The sequence below is a fragment of the Lolium perenne genome, chromosome 6, assembly GCF_019359855.2.
Source record: "Lolium perenne isolate Kyuss_39 chromosome 6, Kyuss_2.0, whole genome shotgun sequence".
NCBI classification, from domain to species: domain Eukaryota; kingdom Viridiplantae; phylum Streptophyta; class Magnoliopsida; order Poales; family Poaceae; genus Lolium; species Lolium perenne.
Window position 1 is genome coordinate 214,236,635 of NC_067249.2, and position 21,165 is coordinate 214,257,799.

The 21,165-nt window shown below is 45.9% G+C and overlaps 3 protein-coding genes across 8 annotated transcripts; 2 read left to right on the forward strand and 1 right to left on the reverse strand.

The window, feature by feature from the left end:
* Nucleotides 1-304: 304 nt before the first annotated feature.
* Nucleotides 305-826, reverse strand: LOC139832624 (uncharacterized). Its single transcript, XM_071822421.1, has one exon. It carries the CDS (start codon nt 824-826, stop codon nt 305-307), a length of 522 nt encoding a protein of 173 aa, XP_071678522.1.
* A 9,674-nt stretch (nt 827-10,500) lies between these two features.
* On the forward strand, nt 10,501-14,368 carry LOC127306060 (GDP-fucose transporter 1). Of its 5 annotated transcripts, none has more exons than XR_011747609.1 (4): nt 10,502-10,673; nt 11,766-12,844; nt 13,316-13,501; nt 14,186-14,368. XR_011747609.1 is itself a non-coding variant. In XM_051336668.2 (3 exons), the coding sequence occupies exon 2, from the start codon at nt 11,783-11,785 to the stop codon at nt 12,812-12,814; it is 1,032 nt and encodes a 343-aa protein (XP_051192628.1). In that variant the 5' UTR covers nt 10,501-10,673; nt 11,766-11,782; the 3' UTR covers nt 12,815-12,844; nt 14,186-14,368. The 5 variants fall into 5 exon arrangements, 2 of the variants coding, with proteins under 2 accessions (XP_051192628.1, XP_051192625.1); XR_011747610.1 differs by lacking the exon at nt 10,502-10,673 and adding an exon at nt 10,701-11,109; XR_011747611.1 differs by lacking the exon at nt 10,502-10,673 and adding an exon at nt 10,701-11,083.
* A 3,622-nt stretch (nt 14,369-17,990) lies between these two features.
* On the forward strand, nt 17,991-20,448 carry LOC127306061 (alpha-1,3-arabinosyltransferase XAT3). 2 transcript variants are annotated; one of them, XM_051336670.2, is made up of 3 exons: nt 17,991-18,465; nt 18,588-18,689; nt 18,801-20,448. In XM_051336670.2, exons 1-3 carry the CDS (start codon nt 18,342-18,344, stop codon nt 20,078-20,080), a joined length of 1,506 nt encoding a protein of 501 aa, XP_051192630.1. In that variant the 5' UTR covers nt 17,991-18,341; the 3' UTR covers nt 20,081-20,448. The 2 variants fall into 2 exon arrangements, with proteins under 2 accessions (XP_051192630.1, XP_051192629.1); XM_051336669.2 differs by having other exon boundaries at nt 18,003-18,465; nt 18,798-20,448.
* The last annotated feature ends 717 nt before the right edge of the window (nt 20,449-21,165 follow it).

Below are 21,165 nucleotides of genomic sequence, written 5' to 3' on the forward strand. Positions count from 1 at the left end.
TTTTTGACACACGATCAAATCCAGCACACAAGAATAAATATCTATGTAATCCCTGTACCACTTAAACAAACATTAGTGTATCATATATATTGACATCAAACACACAAAACATAATGTGAGAGATGTTCTTTCAACGTCGGGTAGATACCATCAGCTAGATAGTACCCCTTGTTGTATGCGTGGCCGTTTACCTCAAAGTTCACGGCAGGAGCTTGTCCCTCAGCTAGCCTGGAAAACACCGGAGAGCGCTGCAGCATGTTGATATCATTGTCTGTCCTGCCATGCCAAAAAATGCATGCTAAATTCAAAACTCCTGGTCTGCCACCGCCTCAAGAATGACACTGCACTCACCAGTATGGCCCTTGTAGATCCCCTGCAAAGCAAAAGGGCAATTCTTCAAGCCCCAATGCATACAGTCAATGCTTCCGAGCATCCCAGGAAACCCTCTTGCTGCATTCTTCTGCAGGATCCGAGCTGTATCATCTGCTCTTGGTGTTCTCAAATAGTCTTTACCAAACACCGCTATGACGGCTCGGCAGAACTTGTAGAGAGTCTCTGTGCATGTCGACTCTGCCATCCGTAGGTAGTCATTGGCTATATCTGGAGGAGCTCCGTATGCAAGACAGCGCATTGCAGCAGTGCACTTCTGAATTAAGGTGAAGCCCCACAAACCTGTGCAATCTCTCTTGGCCATGAAGTACGTGTTGTACTCTCTGACGCCGTGGACAATCTTCAAGAATAGGTCCTTGTTCATCCTAAACCGGCGCCGAAATTCGTTCGGCGAATGACTTGCATCGTCGTTGAAGTAGTCGGCATCAAGCAGCATTGCGCCGGCTTCACGATGTCGGCTGATGTTCCTTCTCTTGCCTGGCTTTGAGCCGCCGCGCCGAGGCACGACGAAGAAAGGCTAGCGAACGTGCAGCATGTTCGTCAGAAGCAGCAGCTGCTGTTGCCGCCGAACAGCCTGAGCGTTCTGCTCCTCCGTGAACAGCTGCACCATCATCTCGTCGTCGATGTCCATCGCGGCAATCAGACGAACACCTTGCGGGCGGGGCGATACTATCGATGTGGTGGCGAGCTCTGTTCCGGGCGAAACAGCGGCCGCCGGTCGAGGGGGTGACGGCCATGTCGATGGACGGCGGTTCCTAGACAGTCGGCGGTGTCTATTGCAAGCAGGGTGGGCGCGACGGCGACGGCGACGGTGGCGATCTAGAGGGGTGGGAGTCGGCTCGGGCGTGTGTAGGAGGTGGGAAAACGGTGTGTCTGGCTGCCAGGCGGAGCCCACACTCGTTTTCAGACGTGTCGCGAGGTGCCGGCGCGCCCGATTCGCGAGGGGCCGGCACGGGGTTGCCGGCGATTCTATTGGGCTCCAAAATTGGCCGGCGCCGTTTGGGGCGCGCCGGTGCGAGCCCATTTTCGCTGCCGGCCCCTAAAATGCTATCGGGACCGCTATTGGGAGCGCCGGTGGAGATGCTCTTAGTAGGCTGCCCTATCTGCTTGGTAAGCACTAAGCAGCGTGCGTGTCACGAGCTGACGGAGAGACGGTCAACAGCGCAGTATGGCGACGCAGTTATCGCGGCAGGTTCGCCGTCCGCGTCGGCCGTCCTGCTCCGTGGTGGTGTCGACTGTCGAGATCAGAGCGTCGCGTGAACTCGGACGTGCTGAATTTAGGAGACCATGTGCACGAGCGCATCCATTTTAACCGCGTTGCCGTGCCGGTGGCGTGCGTAGAATCCGGTGTCCATGTGAGCAGGAGCGAGGTAGCTAAAGTAGGGAAATGGTGATGATGGTCTGTTACTAGCTGTTACAAGCAGACACGAGCTGATCGGAAGTCTCGTTTCCAGTCGACTCCTTAATTGTCCCATTCACGCATTGATTCATCTCAGCAGCCAGCTATGGACTCCGGAAACCAGCCGTAAATCCTGCGCTGCCACGACGCTGGTTTCACATGCTTCAGTTCAGTGAAGACCACGCTTGCGCAAGGTCGACGTTGCCCGCTGTTTTCTTCTTCCTTTTGGCATGCATCGGTGACCAGGAAAAGAAAACGATGGGTTCGCCGCGATCCCTGTCCGTGGTGACCACCGCAAGCAAGTTGTGTTGTGTGATGCTACGTGCATGTTTGTTCCGTTGAAGCCGATCGAAGTGTCTCGGCCAGGCCATATGATGTCATGCAGCAGAAGCTCGCAACCGCGGCATGGGCCAACCGAAGCAGCCCGCGGGCGGGAAGGCCCACTTCAAATCATTTCCCCAATAATGCGCCCGTCTGTTCATCCAGACAAGGCTCCTGGCAAACCCTATACACCGGCAAAACCTATACACCGACCAGGTCGGTGGCTACCGGCCACCGCACACCCCCTGGTCGGGTATGGGCCGGGCCCATTTAGGTCTGTTTAGGCTGTGCAGTTCGTTTTTGCTTTTTCTTTTTTCTTTTCTGGTTTCTTTTTCTGTTTTCTTTTCTTTTTTCTGTTTTCGGTTTTTGTTATATTTTTTCAGATTCGAAAATTTTATTTCTTAAAAATTGTTCAAATTGAGAAAATGTTTAAATTTCAAAAATGTTCAAATTTAAAAATCGTTCAAATCTGTAAACCATTCAAATTTGAAAACCGTTCAAATTTAAATTTTTGAAAAATGTTCAAACTTTGAAACTATTCAAATTTTAAAATTGTTCAAACTTTGAAATTGTTCAGTTAAAAATGTTCAATTTCAAAAAATGTTCAACTTTAAAAAATGTTCAAATTTAAAACTATTCAAATTCTAAAATTTGTTCAGTTTTGAAAATGTTCAAATTTTACGGAATATTCTATCTCAAAAAATAGTTTTGTGTTTCCAAAAAAATTGTTAGATTTTAAAAACGGAAATATAAACAGAAAAGATAAAACAGCAAAAAGGAAAGAAAAAGGAAAACAAGCTTACCTGTTGGGATGGGCCGCGGCCCACTGAAACGCCCCGAGTTGCGCTGGTGTGCGGTGCGTTGCACCGACCGACCAGGTCGGTGTATAGCTACTCCCTATACACCGACCAGGTCGGCGCGTACCGCGCGCCGCACACCCCGCGCGCGGTACGGGCCGGCCCAGTTAGGTGCGGGCTGCCTCCTTTTTGGATTTTTCTTTTATTTTTTGTTTCTTTTTTCCTGTTTTCTTTTTTCTGTTTTTTGTTTTGTGTTTTCGTTTTTCTTTTCGTTTTTTCTGTTTCTTTTTTTTACTTTTATTTTTCAGATTCGAAAATAGAAATATTTAAAAAAATTAAATTAAAAAATGTTCAAATATAAAAAACCGTTCAAAATCTAAAAACCGTTCAAATTTTAAAAATTGTTCAAACATGAAAATTGTTCAAACATGAAAAATGTTCAAATTTAAAAACCGTTCAAACTTGAAAATTGTTCAAACATGAAAAATGTTCAAATTAAAAAACCGTTCAAACGTGAAAAATGTTCAAATTTTGAAAAATATAATTTTTTGAAACATATTCAAAATATAAAATCATTCAAATTTTAAAACTGCTGAATTTAAAAATGTTCATATTTTGAAAAAAAATCTTGAAAAATAATTTCATAAAAAATATTAGATTTTGAAAAAGAAAAATATTAATAACAGAAAAAAAAACAGAAGAAAGAGAAGAAGAAAAAAAGAAAAAAAACGTACCTGAGCTAATGGGCCGCGGCCCAAACTAACCGACCTGGTCGCTGGGGGTGTGCGGCACCCCGCACGCGCCGACCAGGTCGGTATATAGCAGTCCCCAGACTCCTTCCATCTGGCTTCCACGAACCAAGCTCGCGAAGAGATCCAGAACAGCTGATTAAATTAGTGTTAGAAGCTCGAGAAGGGACCATGGCAATCTCATCCCATCTAACCGGAGCAGAGCTGATCTAATCTAACAGTAAAATAGATTGATAATCTGCTACCATATGGGTTACTAGCACTGCTAGTCTGCTACTGTCCGGCAGCCTAGTATTCAGTTGTTACCAAACCCGAGCCTCATCATCGCCGTGGACATTTCTGCTGGCTTGTCACTGTGAGCGACCCCGCATGCCCGTGCAGTGACCGTTGGCACCATCTAGAGTCGGGCGGCTGTTTTTTGTCAGGTTTCAGGGTCACCACAACGCCTCCTAGCTGTCCAACGGTGGCCGGAAGCAATGTTCGACCTGGGGATGGTCCTCCGTACCAAAGGGGCTATCAGGCCGGCTCCTCCTCGTCGTTTCCTGCTGCTTGCCCGTTTCCACCCGTTTCATCATTTATGCTGTCAGGTAGAACTGTCGATAGAGCGGTTTAGACTTTTGGTTCCTGGAGGCTCAAACTTTTCTCCATGGAGGATACGCATAGATGCATCAGTTCATATATTTGACTCATTAGTCGAATGTGCCGAAAAGATTTGGTGGCATAAGCAACGTCATCATGTATTTCATAGATAAACAACTCGTTCATCATATGATTTCACATGGGACAGTGCCGTGCATGTATCATTTAACAATCAAACACCGGTGTTTCTTTTTCTTTCTCGAGGAATATATATGTCGCTCAGTTGAGTGATTCCGAGGACATGAGAACAAAAAGAAAACAAGGCAGCCACTGCCACACACAATCATGCCACAGGCTCATACAACGACCAACTTGTCATGCGTCGGAGGATCTCAAAATGCCATAACTTGCAACAGTTCAGTCCATGGCATCACATGGTGTACCATATCACACAAAACCTGAAGCACCGACCTTAACAGCCAAAAGAGAATGTTGAGAACGAGAGAATCTGATCTAATCACTCTACAAATCATCGATGCAATAATGCACTAACACATGAAGGATGTAAAGTCGGGGCGACGCAAATAGAGACTGCGCGACCGTCTGCGTGTCCTCCCCGGATGAAAAATGGGAATGCAGCCTGCTCCAGCGGGACGACGCATAGTTTCCGGGTCGTTCGCGGAGAGGCAAACGTGCCGCATATTTGCGCTGCATTTGCGTCTCCGCGGACGCTGCGCCGAACGTCCGCTTACTTCTCCCACGGGCCCGCCTGGCAGTGACCCTGGCTCGAGCCGGCGCGAATGTAAGCACAATAACTGCAGGGGAGGGCAACTGCCGGAGTGGCAACCGCGTCGATCGACGCGTGAACCGCCGGAATGGAGCGCTAAACTGCCGCGGAAGAGCAACCGCAACCCTCTTTGTTATACGCGCCGTCATTAATCCCCGCTCAATAAGACCCCTGCGTCTGCGCTAAGAATCTACAACCGGCCTGCCATTCCTCTCAAGCCATGAGCAACCTAACGTTGACATCGGACACCGATAGCGAGGGGAAGCCGCCGGGATGGCGGCATTGGTGGGATAGAGCTGCCACGCCGAGCAGCTCTAGCTCCCCGCCGACGGACGGCGAGGAGGAGGAGGAGGGGGATGCCATCGCGGATGACGGGCAGGATGAGGAGGGGGAGGCCGTCGTCGAGGAGGGGGGCAACGTTGGCCACGGTGGCCAGGACGAGGAGGAGGAGAAGGAAGAAGATGAAGATGCAAGGTGGGCACGGCTGGAGGCGGAGGAGGCGGCGGTGGCAAGGGCCTGAGCGAGGATGTAGGCGCAGGCGGAGGCGCATCATCCGTTCACGGACGACGATGAATACCCCAATGACCACTCGTCGGAGGGGGACTCAAGCTCGTCGAACGCGTCGACCGCCAATACCTTTTCGTAGGAGGTGACGAGCAGGAAGCGCCTCCGTGAGGATGACGAGGCGGGACCTTCAAAGAAGAAGTAGCTAGTTTAAAAGTTTTAATTTATTTTTTATTTTTTCGCAGTTTGTATGTTTAATTTGTTTGAAAATGTTGCACTAATTTTAAAATATCGATTCTACCTAAAAATATGAATATCTCAATCGTGTCTACCATAGAAATCTATGATATCAACCGACATTCTAGAGGAATAGAAATCTCTTCCTCTTCCTCTTCACATCTAGAGGAATAGAAATCTCACATGCCAGCCTCACCGGACGAAAATGCGCCGGGCCGGGGGGTTGCCCCCCCCCCCCCCCCCCCCCCCGATGCAAACGGATAATCACCATTTTGGTGTCCGTGGGCCGACGGAAACAGGCACGCGCGGATAATTTAGGCATCCGAAATGCGTGAGCCCGTTGGAGATGCTCTAAAGTCACGGGCGGAATAGCAAGCAAGGGAATACAAGATATCCCAAAGGGGGCTGTCCCCATGAGACATTGACAACAGAATAAAAATACGTGCATGAAATCTTGATCTCGGAAATTACTTGGGTAAAGGGTTTTATTTACGAGTTCTTTTGTGGTACCCTTAAATAAATAATAGCCATTAATTTTCGTCCATCCAATGGTCCAAATAATTTCATACCACAATCTAAAACGAGAGAGGTATGTTACATACCTCTCAAGTTTTCACACCTCAGTAAAAAAAACATCGACGGGGCGGCCCAATAGACGGTCTAATGTTTGAATGCAGTATTTGATGAGCATCTTACCACTACATATTGCATATTGAGCTCTTATTTTGATATATCCCAGCTCACGATTCATTTAACCTTGTGCTGTTAAGCCTGGGGGTTCTGTTGGTCCTAATGGGAGACTGCAAGGACGCATTGAAGTATCTACAGCTCTTGGAGATCACCACTTTAAGAAGGTTTACTGTTGCAAACTTATTTTCTGATAAAATTAACCTGCTATTCTGTTTGTGTATATGGAAAATATACTATTTGAGTATCACCAGTGTTGTGATGAATGGTTGAGATGTTCTCCAGAGAATGATTCCCTCCTGATTACCATCTCCATCTTTGTTAAAATGGTAGGAATTAGAAACAATGCAATAGTGGAGGTACTTGGTTAGCATGGCTCGTTCATGAAAATACAGGTCTTTTGTATAGAGAGCACATCAGTTAGATACAGTTTTGGGCTTGCAATTCTAATTTATCTCAGTTATTCAGTTGTCAGTTCTTACATTGTGTTGCTTACATCCAAAACTTTCAAAAATTTAATGCTTTACATTAGTATGTGGTACCCTCGACACGTACTTTTGCAGATGTAGCTATGTCAAGCCAAACTAACAAATAAATCTAATTTAGCGTAAAAAAAACTAGAGAAAAAAAGCGTGTGCTGCATGCCTACTAATACTCTAATACATACTCCTTCAACATGTTTTTTTTTTAATGAAACCGTGTCTAGGAGGAACTAGACACCTTTTTGATATAGTAGAAGTGAGATTTGGCGTGACAATTCCGAAATTCGTCCTTGACAGAAATCGAACATCGGTCGTTGGGGTGCGCCACTGCGACCCCAACCACTGGGGTAAGCCCACGTCGTCTTTTTTTGAAATTTTCACCATCTCCCCCCCCCCCCCCCCCCTGAATTTCATTGATAAAATGCCACTTAGTTTTGAGAATTAAAAGCTAAGAAGTGGTCTCACCACATCATGACATCCTCTTTGTGCCTAGGGCTTTTAAACCTATGCAACCAGAGAGATAGGTCAGCAATTACATGAGAGATAGCTGTGGAAGGGGTAACTGAAAATGAGTGAATTTCTAACATCCCAGATGCACGAGAGCATGGAGAGGAGGATGGATGGCCAGACTGAGTGAGGCAGGATGTTGTGTGACTGTAGGCTCCAAGTGTTAGGGTAGGTGAGTAGGAGATGGTCCAGGTGAGCTCTCTGCCAGATCATGTGTGCGACAGGGCAGTCGAAGAAGAGGTGGTGTCGATCTTCGGGAGTGTTAGGGCATCTTGGGCATGATGGAGAGTTGATGATGGTCTTGCGGTGCAGGTTGGATCTTGTGTTGAGACGGTCTAGGTGAAAAAGCCAGCCGAATATCTTGATCTTGCCTGGTAGACGTGAGGCCCAGATGTGTTCAGTTATGTCATCTGCGTGTTGATCTTGCAGTGAGTTGTATGTTGCTCTGGTTGAAAAGTTGCATGATGCGTTGATCCTTTTGCTATGTTAACTGAAAATCCTGCACTAACAACAAAAGTGAAGCCAGCTCTGCAGCAGCCACATTAGTTAGCCTGTTCCTAAGTCCATTGCTTAGCCCTTCTTCCAAGATTTCACTAACAAAGGCATTTGGGTTTAGGTGGTGTGAAAAAATGGCTGAGTGTGTGTTGGCTAGGGGTTCTGGCAGCAGCCATCTATCTAGCCAGAAAAAGGTGTTTTGCCCATTGTGCACCTTGCATTGTGTTATGGCTCTGTGGGTGTCTAGGTTTTTGTGGATAATCCTACCAAAGGAAGAACTTTGAGCACCTTGGTTAAAAGGGTAGAGTGATAGGTGAGAGACCCAATGTCTCCATGGGGTATTTTCTTGTTGCAGAGTTTTGAAGGTAAACTTCAGTAACAGACAAACATTTTGTACGTGTAAGTTCTTAATGCCTAGACCAGCATGCTTTCTTAAAGCTAGTGTTGAACAGATAAGAAGGCACGTGTTAAAAAAAAAGATAAGAAGGCTATCTGTAAAAAAATAACTCCGTGGAGCATCAACATTTATCAATCAACTACTGCAGGTTGGGTTAATTGCAACACCAGATGTACATTCGTTTGAACTTACAAAGAAGGATCATTTCGTCATTCTTGGCTCTGATGGCTTATGGGGAGTATGTTCATTTTCCTTTCCTTGTTATATCAGTTTTTGCCCCATTTGGACTCCTCCTTCGATCATATTTATGTCGAGTCTAATTTGTTATGTATCCCAGGTATTTGGACCAAGTGATGCTGTTGAATTTGTCCAGAAGCAATTAAAGGTACTAAGTAATTTGTAACTTTTATATACGTTTGTTTCTTCTACCCACTATTTGCTATAAGTTATCTGTACTAAGGTGAATACTGATTAGGCTTTGATTAGATGATGCTAAAATTAAGTTGTAAGCCTATTTTCTGTAGTGAAATTTATGCTACCTATTCTCCTATGGACTAGATTACCCATGTATACATGGTAGAGCTCTGGCATATGCGTTGCAGCTGGGGTGGCTACCTAAACTCTGCAGAAAATTCACCACATAGCAATATATTCCCTCTGTTCCAAAACAATTGAAGTTGCGGGCGAATTTTTCCTAAGTCATGCTTCTCTTAAGTTTCAGTTGATTTATAGAAAAATCTGTCAATATATATATATTGTATGATGAACCTAGGAGATCGTGTCAATATCAATAACTTCAACAATGATTCTTATTATTTATCGCACCGACGTAAACATATTTTCATGCCTCCGATAAATTTCATTTTACCCTAAGCATCTCACTGTACCTTGTTGTACCACTCAGGAGACATTTTCAGCCACGCTCGCCGTGCGGCGTCTGGTGAAGGAGGCTGTTGGCGAGAGGTGATGCAAGGATAACTGCACGGCCGTTCTGATCGTCTTCAAGCACTAAAAACTCTTTGTTGTTGCTACCCTTTTTACAGAACTGAACTGAGGAAGAGAAATCGCAAGCCCTACATGATTCTTTTGTTCCGAGTGCTTGACAGTGGGTGTTAATGAGTCGTGAGACCACTGTTAGTACACAATCTGACCATATTTCATTTGGATTTTCGTTTTCATTTGGACCATGATTTCCTGGCAAATGCCTCTCTTTTAGTGCCCCGAAGTCACTCCGGGCATAAAACCCGAATCCTGAACCCGAATATCCTGATCCTGAACCCGTATATCTTGAACCCGAAAAACCTGATCATGTATTCGGGATGCTGTTTCAAATATCCGAATATATTTCAGAGAATTCAGGCCTATAGTCTCGGCACCCGAATATCCTAAAATAGTAGAGCCCATCCCATCAAGAAATCCCAGACGCCCAGCCCAACTTCCCAATTTCAGTTGCGAACACTAAAGATTCAGCACTTGTCATGTTTTTTTAGCTTAAGCTGTTTGTGGCAGGAACTCATGAGCCCTTTCTCTAAAGTGTGGAATATGCATTCCCTGATTCACCACCAATCAACTGGTTGGAGATCAACAGGAGGTAGTGACACCTCCAGTTTATCATAGTTTAAATCCCAGATTTGACACTTTAGTGTCTCATTAAAAGGTGAAATATTCTTCAGTGGAAGGCAACGCTCCTGTCGACGTCCATGGTGGTTTCGTCCATCTCAAGACCCGTCAGATCAATTTCTTTGACTCGGTCTCTCAGAGGTGCTCATAGGGTAGAGTAGGGTGTGTGTGCGTGCGTACGTTCATATTGGTGAGTATATGTATGTACGTATGAACGTCTGCGTTTGTACTGAGTTTTGCAGAAAAAACTCAACCAGTGCAAGATTGACACGGCACTAATTACTGGAAAATGCATACTAGTACTCAAGAAAGAAACTCCTAATATAATTATTGATAAAATTATATATATCTACAATATCTAATATATACTATATTAGGATATACTTTATGATGAGTTCGATGGTGTTGGTTTGAGATTCTAAATGTTGATATTTCTTATTATAAATTTGCTCAAAATTCACCGGTTTAACTTTGAAAAAATCTTATAGCACTATATTTTAGCATAGAGGGAGTAGTGTACTAGTCAAAACAGATTTATAAATTCAGTAAACAAAACAATATTGGAGGGAAGGGCTGCTATGGCTATCGTGCAGTTGAAGCCTTGTCTCACGGCGGCCGACGGGGACCTCCGTGCCAAGGTTTAATGGTTTGCTCGTGATTAGCACGAAGTGTGCAGCTAGTACAGTAGTACTGTCCATAAATCATCAACTCCTCTTCCACCGGTACGCCTCACTTTCTCTCTCAGTTCCTTTGTTCGGTTGATTTTCTTGGATCTGTCATCTGTTCTTCCCCGTCCTCCCTTTTCCTGTTCTTGCCGCGCGCATCTGAGATTGGGCGCTCGAATCGTTCTTCGTGGAGTAGATTCTTGGCTAGACTGAAACGCCAAAAAATTTGTTTTTATTGTTTCCTATTGCCTGTGTGATCTAGCGCCGTTCTGATTCAGCTGATTGCCCATTTCCCCCAAATCTTAAATAGCTGCCCCACCCCGCTGAATCTTGGCTGGATTCATCTAGAAAGAGTAAAAAATTCTTGGGTCTGATTGCGACGCGAAGGTCCGTCGCTCATGGTTGATGGGAAGCCATCAAGCCAACCAGAGATCGCGCGGGAAGTTCCCCCAAAATAGAATGGGCAGGTGTGCCCATCTTGGTGTTTGAATTGGTTCGTGGTGAAGTTAGGACGCCTCACTCATTTAGGAGTTTCTTTCTTGAGTACTAGTATGATTTTTCCAGTAATTAGTGCCGAGTCAATCGTGCATTGGTTCCAGCCAGTTGATTGGCGGTGAATCAGTGAATGCATATTCCGCACTTTAAAAAAAAAGGGGGCTTATGAGTCCCTGCCACATACAGCTTAAGCTAAACAACATGACAAGTGCTGAATCTATAGTGTTCGCAACTGAAATGTGTTGCTGGTTCATATTGCACTTGGTAGTTGGGAGAACACCACTTCAGCTTTGGTGTCTTAGTTGTAGTAATTCTGTTGTCATGATTCATATGCAACTGGAGCATGCTTCATTTAGTTCAATACGATGTCAACTGTAATCATATGCCACAAGGGCCAGCTAAGAAATTGTTGCCTGTTGATATTTCTAATGCTTATGTTGCTGATCTGGGCATCTCAGTTTTATTTAGTGGCCATGTAGTAATTTGACAAGTACTTACATGCTTGTGTGTTTATGTGTATTTATTTATGGACGTCTGTAATTAGTTCTTTATAAGCAAAATAAAATTACAAAATGCCTGAGGTATCTTGCAGTTCTATAGAATAATATGCATTGGTTCGGTTTCTCACGCTTGTTGTTACCTTACCAATTTCAGGTAAATAATCTGATCTCATGGCGAAGCAACACCACGCCACCAGCAGCCTTGTGATAGGCTATGCTTTGTGCTCGAGCTTGCTGGCAATCATCAACAAGTATGCTGTCACAAAGTTCAATTACCCTGGCCTCCTGACTACGCTACAGTACTTTACATCTGCTGCTGGTGTTTGGGGCCTTGGAAAGCTAGGTTTTCTCTGCCATGATTCCTTCAACCTGGAGACTGCCAAGAAATTCGCACCAGCTGCTGTTGTCTTCTACCTTGCAATATTCACCAACACAAACCTCCTCGTTCATGCCAATGTGGACACATTTATAGTTTTCCGATCCTTGACTCCGCTTTTGGTTGCTGTTGCCGACACATTCTTCCGGAAGCAACCATGCCCTTCCAAGCTCACATTCTTATCCCTTGTAATCATATTGGGAGGAGCAGTTGGCTATGTGATAACAGATTCTGCCTTCAGCCTCACAGCATACTCGTGGGCGCTTGCTTATCTGGTGACAATTACAACGGAGATGGTGTACATCAAGCATATTGTTACGAGTCTGGGTCTGAACACATGGGGTTATGTGCTGTACAACAACCTTCTTTCGCTCATGATTTCCCCCATCTTTTGGTTTCTGACAGGGGAGCACAAGTCGGTCTTCTCAGCTGTCAAATCACGGGGTGAGAGTTGGTTCCAGCTCGACGCCTTTGTTGCGGTAGCATTGTCATGTGTGTTTGGATTGCTCATCAGCTTCTTTGGCTTCGCGGCTAGGAAAGCAATCTCTGCCACTGCATTCACGGTAACTGGGGTTGTGAACAAGTTCCTCACAGTGGCGATCAATGTGACGATCTGGGACAAGCACGCGAGCGCATTTGGTTTGGTTAGCCTTCTGTTCACTCTAGCTGGTGGAGTACTCTACCAGCAATCAGTTACTGCAAAAGGACATATTGCAGCACCACAGCATGAACATGCATCAGAACAACATAAGAATGATAGTGACAGTGCCGAGTATGATGAGGAGAAACATAAGTTGGTTTCATCTGATGAACGCCCTGTTGCATGAAGAATGTCATTCTTAGCTTTAGATCGACAGGTTTGTCCTTTATTTTTGTTCAGTAGGCCCTCACTTTTGCTTGACCATTGCAACAGAACCATACAATAGGCAATGCCAGTTTATTATGTAATATTTGTCTACAACTAGAAGTTTCCTTTTGTCTGCACTATCATTTTCTACTGGAAGAAAACTAGGCTTAATCACTGTTGTTTGTGGTAGTGCTGATGCCTGTTCTAAACTTGTAATACACTAACAGTATAGACACCTCATATAATTCTTGATATTATATATATTGGGCACTGATGCCTGTTGTTGTAACCGAAAACAAGAAAGTGGGGTAGGTATTAATCGTTAGTTGCACCTAAATACTTCTAAGCTAACGAGCTTTTGGGGTTGCAAAATATCAAAGGGGCATATACAATGCCTCAGAGCAAATCTAAAAGAAACATAGCCGTATCTATTTACTCTCACTACAACTCTAGAGTTGACCATGTTTTGTTCTTGTTCAAGGACTACGAAGAGTAGTAAATGACAACCAGGGTAGCTAGCTAGAACATTAGCTGCTGCAGCCTGATGCATCATCACCTGGAAGGAAGCTGGAAGACCCTGGGGACAAGGAGATATTGTCATGATGGTAGCAAGTTCACCATGCTGTGTGATGGCATCAGTTGCCTCTTGTTCAGCTCTGTGGTTTAGGCAAGTTCTTAGTGTTTTTCTCCTCCATGTGCTCTGTCATGGCTGTGATGTGTTTTGGCCATCTATTCGATGAGCAATACCCTGAATTATGGCGCTCGTGGTCATTTGGCCATGTAGCTTCTAAGTTGTGTTTCTATGAAATTGACATGTAGGCCTGGTTTGGTAGTATTTCCCTTAAGCCACTGTGGTTGATTGTTTTGTGCCGTGGGCCTATTTGTTTTTTATGAACACCGCTAGTTGGTATTCTGTTGACTGGGTGATGCTTTGCTTGTTCTGTGTCAATATATCTAGGCCTGGCTGTTATAGTGTCTTGACAGATATTCGGTATTATTGGTTCTACATTGTTTTGGTACTAGAACTGAGTGACACTAGTCTTGAGCCAGACATATCTGTTTGTGCACATTGAACTATCTATTGTATGGCGGCTCAACTCGAATAAGAGCTTGGCTCCTAATATGATGAATGTTCATGGTATTGATGTTGTAGATATATTTTGTTCTAGCTGGCCTATAGGTGTTGCTGCCTAATTATTTGTTGCATGTTGCCTCATCAAGAGTTGCCTTTGGATGAATTACTGGCTAGCTGGTTTTTGCTTCTGTAGCATCTCTAAATATTTGTCAAGTTACTGCTCTCACAAGGTTAAGCTCGTAGTCCTTAATCCCATTTCTTGTCCCTGATTTGCAGGTGAAAAAGAGAAGTTAAAGACTTGAAGTAGGTAGCTTAATTAGTATTCTTCTAAAATGCTTTTGTGACAATTCCTGTACAATTGAATTGTAAATTGTGATACTCCAGATCACAACTTGTAAATGTAGTCTCCTAACTTGCATTTATGTCTCCAAATAAACTTGTTAGTTGAGTTCTTTATTATCCAGCATTTGCCATGTGATGAAAATGTCCATAAAAGGGGGAAGTCATGCCAAAATTTTCCCAAAACCAGCTTGCTGATTATCCTATGCATGATCGGCTGGTCTAATTCTCCTGCCTATCCGTATATATAAGTGGAACTAGGAGGTGAAGCTAGCATCTTTGTGCAGCTAGCTAGGTACAAGTTGGTCGATTCAATAAGGAGCCTAAGCTTGGTATTTGTATTGATATCCATGCATACATGGCTCCTGCCAGGATGGATGGAAGCCGTGGCCAACGTTGCCATCAGTTGAGGAGCTCTGTCGGTGAGGAATGTGATGCATGTTCGTCGTGTTGATGTCGGTATGGCATAAGTGCACCTCGTCATGCTCGCCATTACAAGGCGCCATCCCTCTGTTGAGATGAACGGTCCCTCTGGTACAGTCGATGGTGAATAGGAATGATTTGAAAGATATGTAGCAAGGCGGTTATTGAGCTTGTTTTGTTGTGTTGAGGAGTAGAGAAGATCTGATATGAAAGATGGTTGATGGATAGTTGAAAAGAGCAAATTCCTGAAGTCTGGCTGTGAGAGGTTGTAACGAAAAACCCGACGGGAACGTTTTGTTCTTTTCAAAGATCTCTGCATATGTTGAGTGATCTCCCATCTTTCCGACCTATCGTGCCTCAACTGGCATTAATGCAAGATCCTAACGATACCTGATTCTAGGCTATGTCGCCATGGTCGAGCTGTTGGGCTCCAGTGGGCTCAATGGCCTTCCCTGGATTTCCTACTTCGTCTATGGTATCTTTGCTCTGCTATAGGAAAGTTTTTTTTTCGAGGGGGAGTGGGGGTGTAATTTAGCCCAAAATCGTGCAATTTTTTCCATCTCAGCAAGCTTCGCCACTGTCTGGGTAGCAAAAGAATATTGATCAATGCAATTCATAAAGGGGGCAACTCATTAAGTTCAACTCCTATCGTGTTGAACGACAATAAGCAACTCGAAATGGGGCAATATGCTATCGTGAGGTGGACAAGAGCGTCATCATCAACCTCATCAACCTTAAGTGAAATATGCGCAAGGCAAAGGTATGAACTTGATAGGGTTTGTTCATTATCGGTTTCGTGGTGTTAGTTGTGAGACCGGGTTATAGGATAGATAGGCGTACTATTAAGAGGAGCTCTCAAGTGAGTAACTTCATCGTATCATTCGAAGAGAGCTTAAATCTCTGGATCATTGGGGTCATCTTTCTTGGTTTTTATTTAGTTCTTATCCATGAGAGGATTTGGAGCTTGTGTTAATCTCCATGACAAGCTCTAGTTCAATGAAAACGGATTTCATATGGTTTCTCTATTACGTTTTCGTTGACCTTCTTCGTCACTTCTTTTTAGTCCCTAGTATTTCCCAAAATAATTGCATGTCAATAAAAAATGGGTCCATTTAATATCTGGAAGTCCGTGTAATTCAAAAATACGCAAAATAGTGATTTCCTGTTATGCATCATTAGAAACAAATATAGGGAGACTTTGTGGAAAATCCCTAAATCAATGTAAAACATGCTAGGAACCTCACATATGATGCAAATATCAATGAATATCGTATAATAAACACTGATGGATACATTTTACATGTATCAACTTTGTAGCTCAACTCTCTTTTCGATCCGTGATATGTGATTCACCTGACTAACCCTTAGTCGATCGCCTCGGTTAACACTTAACCGAGTCGCGCATGGCCAGGCTTTCTGAATCATATCATCCGAGAGGACCCAGAGAATATCTCTTCAAGTGGAGAGGCAAAATCACATCTTCATTATCCATGTCACGCAGCTTGTTTCTCAGTCGAACCGAACTCTGCCTTATTACATAACATTGTTTGACAGAACCTAAGTCAGACGATCCACAATTCGGATCATGCAACAACCTCAGGTCTAAGGATTACATTGATAGAGACATGCAAATGACGACTTTGCTCGTTGCGTCTCATGGTAGGCCAGTCTGACTCGCTAAACACTTTACCCGAGTCCGTGTATGTCCGATTAGCATCACCATGCACATGACAACTGGAACAGAGTCATCATCCGACTTGCATATTAGTCTAAGTCGTGTGTCCAACACAACCTCTATGACTAAGGACAAATTAATATGAACAACATAAGCATATAGTTCCACAACCGAATCACGTATTCGATGATATATGCAAGAATTCATACAAGAACAACCTTATTTTATGAATACATTAGAAAATATAGCATCCATGATTGCCTTAGGGCATGTTTCCAACACCTATGACACTAACGCGCCCGGAGAATCCAATGTCATCAATGTTGATGGCGCGGCCCCAAGTGCGGGTAGTGCACCACGAAGAGGCCGAGTGGACAGATCAACTCCAAGTTGGAGGCCAAGTGAGATTCCTCCTTGCTAGCAGTGACAGAGACAATGAAGAATCTTCTTGCCGACAAGGAGGTGTTGAGTGAGAAGAGGGATGAGAGAAAGCGGAGGGAAAAAGAAGAGACCGTCAAGAACTACTATAAGATACAAACCAAGAAGCTCGAGATTGAAGGAATCAATGCCCACGTGGCCGCAAAGGAGGTGGGTAACAAGCAAAATTAGTTGGAGATCGCCTTGCTCAGCAAGGAGGCCAAGATCATGGCGACCCCCTTGACCGATGACATGGACCCTATTCACCAGGCATGGCCCGAGAAGAAGAAAAGATCATTTTAGCTCGGGATATGTGATTTGTGTACCATGCTTTCAAAACTCTAGTGTGCCGGCATGTTGTATTTGAACTTATTGTATTGCAACTTTGCCTTCTATTATTTTTGGCGAATTATTTGCTATTTTTTTGTGACCGACAATGTTAAATATGAATTTTAAAAGACATTCATTTTCTAGGACGCAAACAAAATACAGGCCGCCGTTAGGGCCGCTACCACTCCCAAACGGACCGCGGAATTTCACTTGTACACGGACCGCTGCATCCAGACAAAATCAAACTAAAATACGATTCGTTATGCGGGTGGCCGTTGGAGATAGCCTATAGCTACTACTTCCTCCGTCCCAGTTCATAGGGCTTGCGCGTATCACTAGATTGTCAATCTGGCCAACATAATATTATTTATATAATATAAAAATTATATCATTAAAAAGTAGAACATCTAAGCTTTCTAATGATATATATTTTGTAATACATATGTTGCATTATTATCGTCAAATTTACGACCTAGGGACACATGTAAGCCGTAACTGGGACGGAGGGAGTAGGTAAAGTCATGAATATTGGATTTGCATCAACACAACCTAAAGGGTAGCAAGGCTAACATTAATTTTCTTTCCTTATATTGTGAGATAATTAAGGCAACACTAATTAAGTGCAAGTCAAAGATCATCCATCAAGCTAACAGCCAAAAATAACCCCAAAACTCGTCGGTGGGTGGAGCAAACTCTTCGGCAGTTACTGTCGTGAGGAGGACAAGGACGACAAGACAATGAGCTTGCAGCCATGGAACCCCCGAAATCGAGTTCCGTCGCCTGCTTTTTCTCCAACGGTGTCATCTGCCTCGAAGTGAGTAAAGTAGCTAGGTACGCCCCGAGCTAACAGACGACAGCAACGCCTGGGCGTCGATAGGCGTGATTAGTTACTGTCGCGGCGCTGACAGAGCAGCGAGCTTGGAGCCATGGAAGTGATCTGGTCCGTCACTTTTGATGGATGCGCTCCCAAGTCTCTCCTGCCCTTTTCCCTTTCCCAGAGAAGCTGGCCTCTTCCACGTCTGCCGCACCGTGTCATGGTCGCGTGTTAGGCTTTCGTTGTCGCCGTCGCCTTCCCGGTCAACTCCACTACCATTTCAACCTTTGCCCTGTTCAACGACAAGACGAGTAGAAGTGCTCACGCAGTTCATTGCCCCGTCTTCCTCCTATAAAAGCCTTGTCCATAGATAAAGATTTGATTGTTAGTCCTAGAAAGCATCCAGAGAGAGAAGGAAGAAGAGGTCAGGGACGATGAAGTCCAACAGAAACCTCTCGAGAGCGGAGGGCCGGAGGCTGGGGAATGCGGCGCTGATCGCCTTCATGCTCGGATCCCTCCTCCTGCTCTCCGTCATCAGGGCAAGGTTCTCCCCCATCGGTACGCGATCGAACACTTGGATCTTTGATTGTGTTGATTCATTAATTCTTGTGTTCTTGGTTCTGAAATGGTGATCCTGGGTGGCGGTTTGACCTTTTCCTTGGCTGGGTAACGTGCTGCAGGCAAAACAGGGGATGCCATCAAAGCAGAGGAGGAGCGGCAGGGGTTGGTAAGCAAGGACAGCGTCAAGATGGAGACGGCCGATGAAGCTGCAGTTTCAACTGGTAAGTTTCGTGCGACCAATTCATTCTCATGGGTGGAAATCGAATGCAATTTGTGGAGCTCAGCAGCCCCCACCAGATCTGATGTTGAGCTGAATTTGCAACCTGCAGCAGAGGACGAGGAAGGAGAGGCTCACCCCAAAACCGCAGGCACGTCCAGCGGTGGCGGCGGCGTAAGCACGAGTACCCCGGTCGTCACCGTTGACGCCACGGACCGCGTGATCAAACCGGTGTGCTACGAGACGAGCCGGCGGTCGGACACGTGCGAGGCCGCCGGCGACGTCCGCGTGCAGGGCCGCAGCCAGACCATCAACGTCGGCCCGCTGGATCACGAGTGGAGGGTGAAGCCGTACTGCCGGAAGCACGACGCGTTCGCGCAGTCGCACGTCAAGGAGTGGACGCTCCGGCCCCTCTCCTCCGACGCCGCGGCGCCGCCGCCGCAGTGCACGGTGAACAGCTCCGCGACGGCGTTCGTCATGTCCACGGGCGGGTTCACGGGCAACCTGTTCCACGACTACACGGACGTGCTCATCCCGGCGTTCATCACGGCGCACCGGTTCGCCGGCGAGGTCCAGTTCCTGGTGAGCAGCTTCAAGTCGTGGTGGACCAACCGTTACCTGCAGATCTTCCAGCAGCTGAGCAAGCACGAGGTGATCGACATCGACAACGACGACGAGGTCCGCTGCTTCCGCAACGTGGTGGTCGGGCCGACGTTCCACAAGGAGCTGGGCATCGACGCGTCCAAGGCGCCGCCGGGGTCCTCCATGGTGGACTTCCGCGCGATGCTGCGGGGCGCGTTCGGGCTGGAGCGGGCCACGGCGGAACCCAGCGGTGACCGGTGGGACATTCGTCGGCGGCCGCGGCTGCTGATCATCGCGCGCCGGAGCTCGCGCGCGTTCCTGAACGAGCGCGCTATGGCGGACATGGCCATGAGCCTGGGGTTCGACGTGCGCGTCGGGGAGCCGGACATCACCTCGGACGTGTCCAAGTTCGCGCGGCTGGTGAACTCGGCGGACGTGATGGTGGGCGTGCACGGCGCCGGGCTGACCAACATGGTGTTCCTCCCCGCCGGCGCCGTGCTGATCCAGGTGGTGCCCTACGGCGGGCTGGAGTGGCTCGCCCGGAGCACCTTCCAGGAGCCGTCGGCCGACATGCAGATCCACTACATGGAGTACATGATCCAGCTCGACGAGACCACGCTGAGCGAGCAGTACCCCAAGGACCACCCCGTGCTCAGGGACCCGAACTCCATCCACAAGCAAGGCTGGAACGCGCTCAAGACGGTGTACCTCGACAAGCAGAACGTTAGGCCGCACCTGGGCAGGCTCAAGATCACCTTCTTGGAGGCGCTCAAGCTCCTCCCCCATGGACAACAGCAGGCCAACAACAACTGATTGAGCAATACGGCCGGCATCATGTCTATGTACATTGCGCGCTAGCTGCGATCGATCGATCGATCGTTTCCATGATAATCTAATCTTGGATTATAGGTACGTAGTAGAAAAACATAGATGGTGGGTTCATTTGTTGTCCAGTTTCTTTCGTTGTTTGAAGGCTGCGCTCAGCGGCCGGAGTTCTTACAGTTACAGCTTCTATACAAATGCATGGAGATGTACGTAGTAGGAGATGCATTTTCATCTCCAACTTGTTTCTACCCCTGCATCCGGTTTGTAGGAAGTCCTGCAGCAAAAATGGTGTGGTGCGATTGAAGAAGCATATGGAATCTATCTATCAATCTAATACAAAGCGAGCATTCCAATCACCATGTGTTTGTAAAGATTATTAAATTGGCGTGTTCATCAGAAGCAACCTTCTCCAAAAGAAGATCAGAAGTAAGCTACAAGCTACATCATCCTTTACCTACTTGACTATAGCTTACATCATCCAAAAGATGAATTCCTTATTCAGTTGGCATGTTCACATAAGGAAGTTTGTAACTGAGATCGATATCGCCAACGATCGACTAGCTCTCCTACCTGTAGAGCACCTGAAACTCAAAACGGCATGACAGCCTCACACGTTAGAGGCAATCTGGCGACGCTAGGCAGCAGCCATTTGTTACATATAGCTCGCTCGCGTGATCGGCGAAGCAAGGTCAAAACTGCAAACGTGAGCTGGGCGCTTCGTGCCGAGGATGGAAAATGCCACCGATCTCGTCCCATCTACATCGTTGTCTCCCACCAAAAACCAAAACAAATGCTCGACAGCCAGGACGGTGCAGAAAGATTTATCTGGACTGCAAACCTGCGAGATCATGTCCGAGTGTTGCTAATACTTTATAAAGAAGGTTCCAAACTATTTTTTCCCCTAAAAAATACTTTAGAACCTTATTTATAACTCAGCATGCCAATGAAACGAGGGAAAACCTGCAGTCCTGTACTCAGGTAGTTAGAAAACTAGGATGCCGTGTGGACTTGTTCCCATCACGGGATGAAGATGCAGACATGTAGGATTGTCGCATGCTTGCATGGATTGTGCA

Excerpts from the sequence above, each read along its gene's own strand:
- LOC127306060 (XM_051336668.2), top strand. The coding sequence starts at position 11,783 with ATGGCGAAGCAACACCACGCCACCAGCAGCCTTGTGATAGGCTATGCT.
- LOC127306061 (XM_051336669.2), top strand. The coding sequence starts at position 18,342 with ATGAAGTCCAACAGAAACCTCTCGAGAGCGGAGGGCCGGAGGCTGGGG. Across the intron at positions 18,466-18,587 it reads GGCAAGGTTCTCCCCCATCG|GCAAAACAGGGGATGCCATC; the intron begins GTACGCGATCGA and ends AACGTGCTGCAG. Across the intron at positions 18,690-18,797 it reads TGAAGCTGCAGTTTCAACTG|CAGAGGACGAGGAAGGAGAG; the intron begins GTAAGTTTCGTG and ends TGCAACCTGCAG.
- LOC139832624 (XM_071822421.1), bottom strand. The coding sequence starts at position 826 with ATGCTGCTTGATGCCGACTACTTCAACGACGATGCAAGTCATTCGCCG.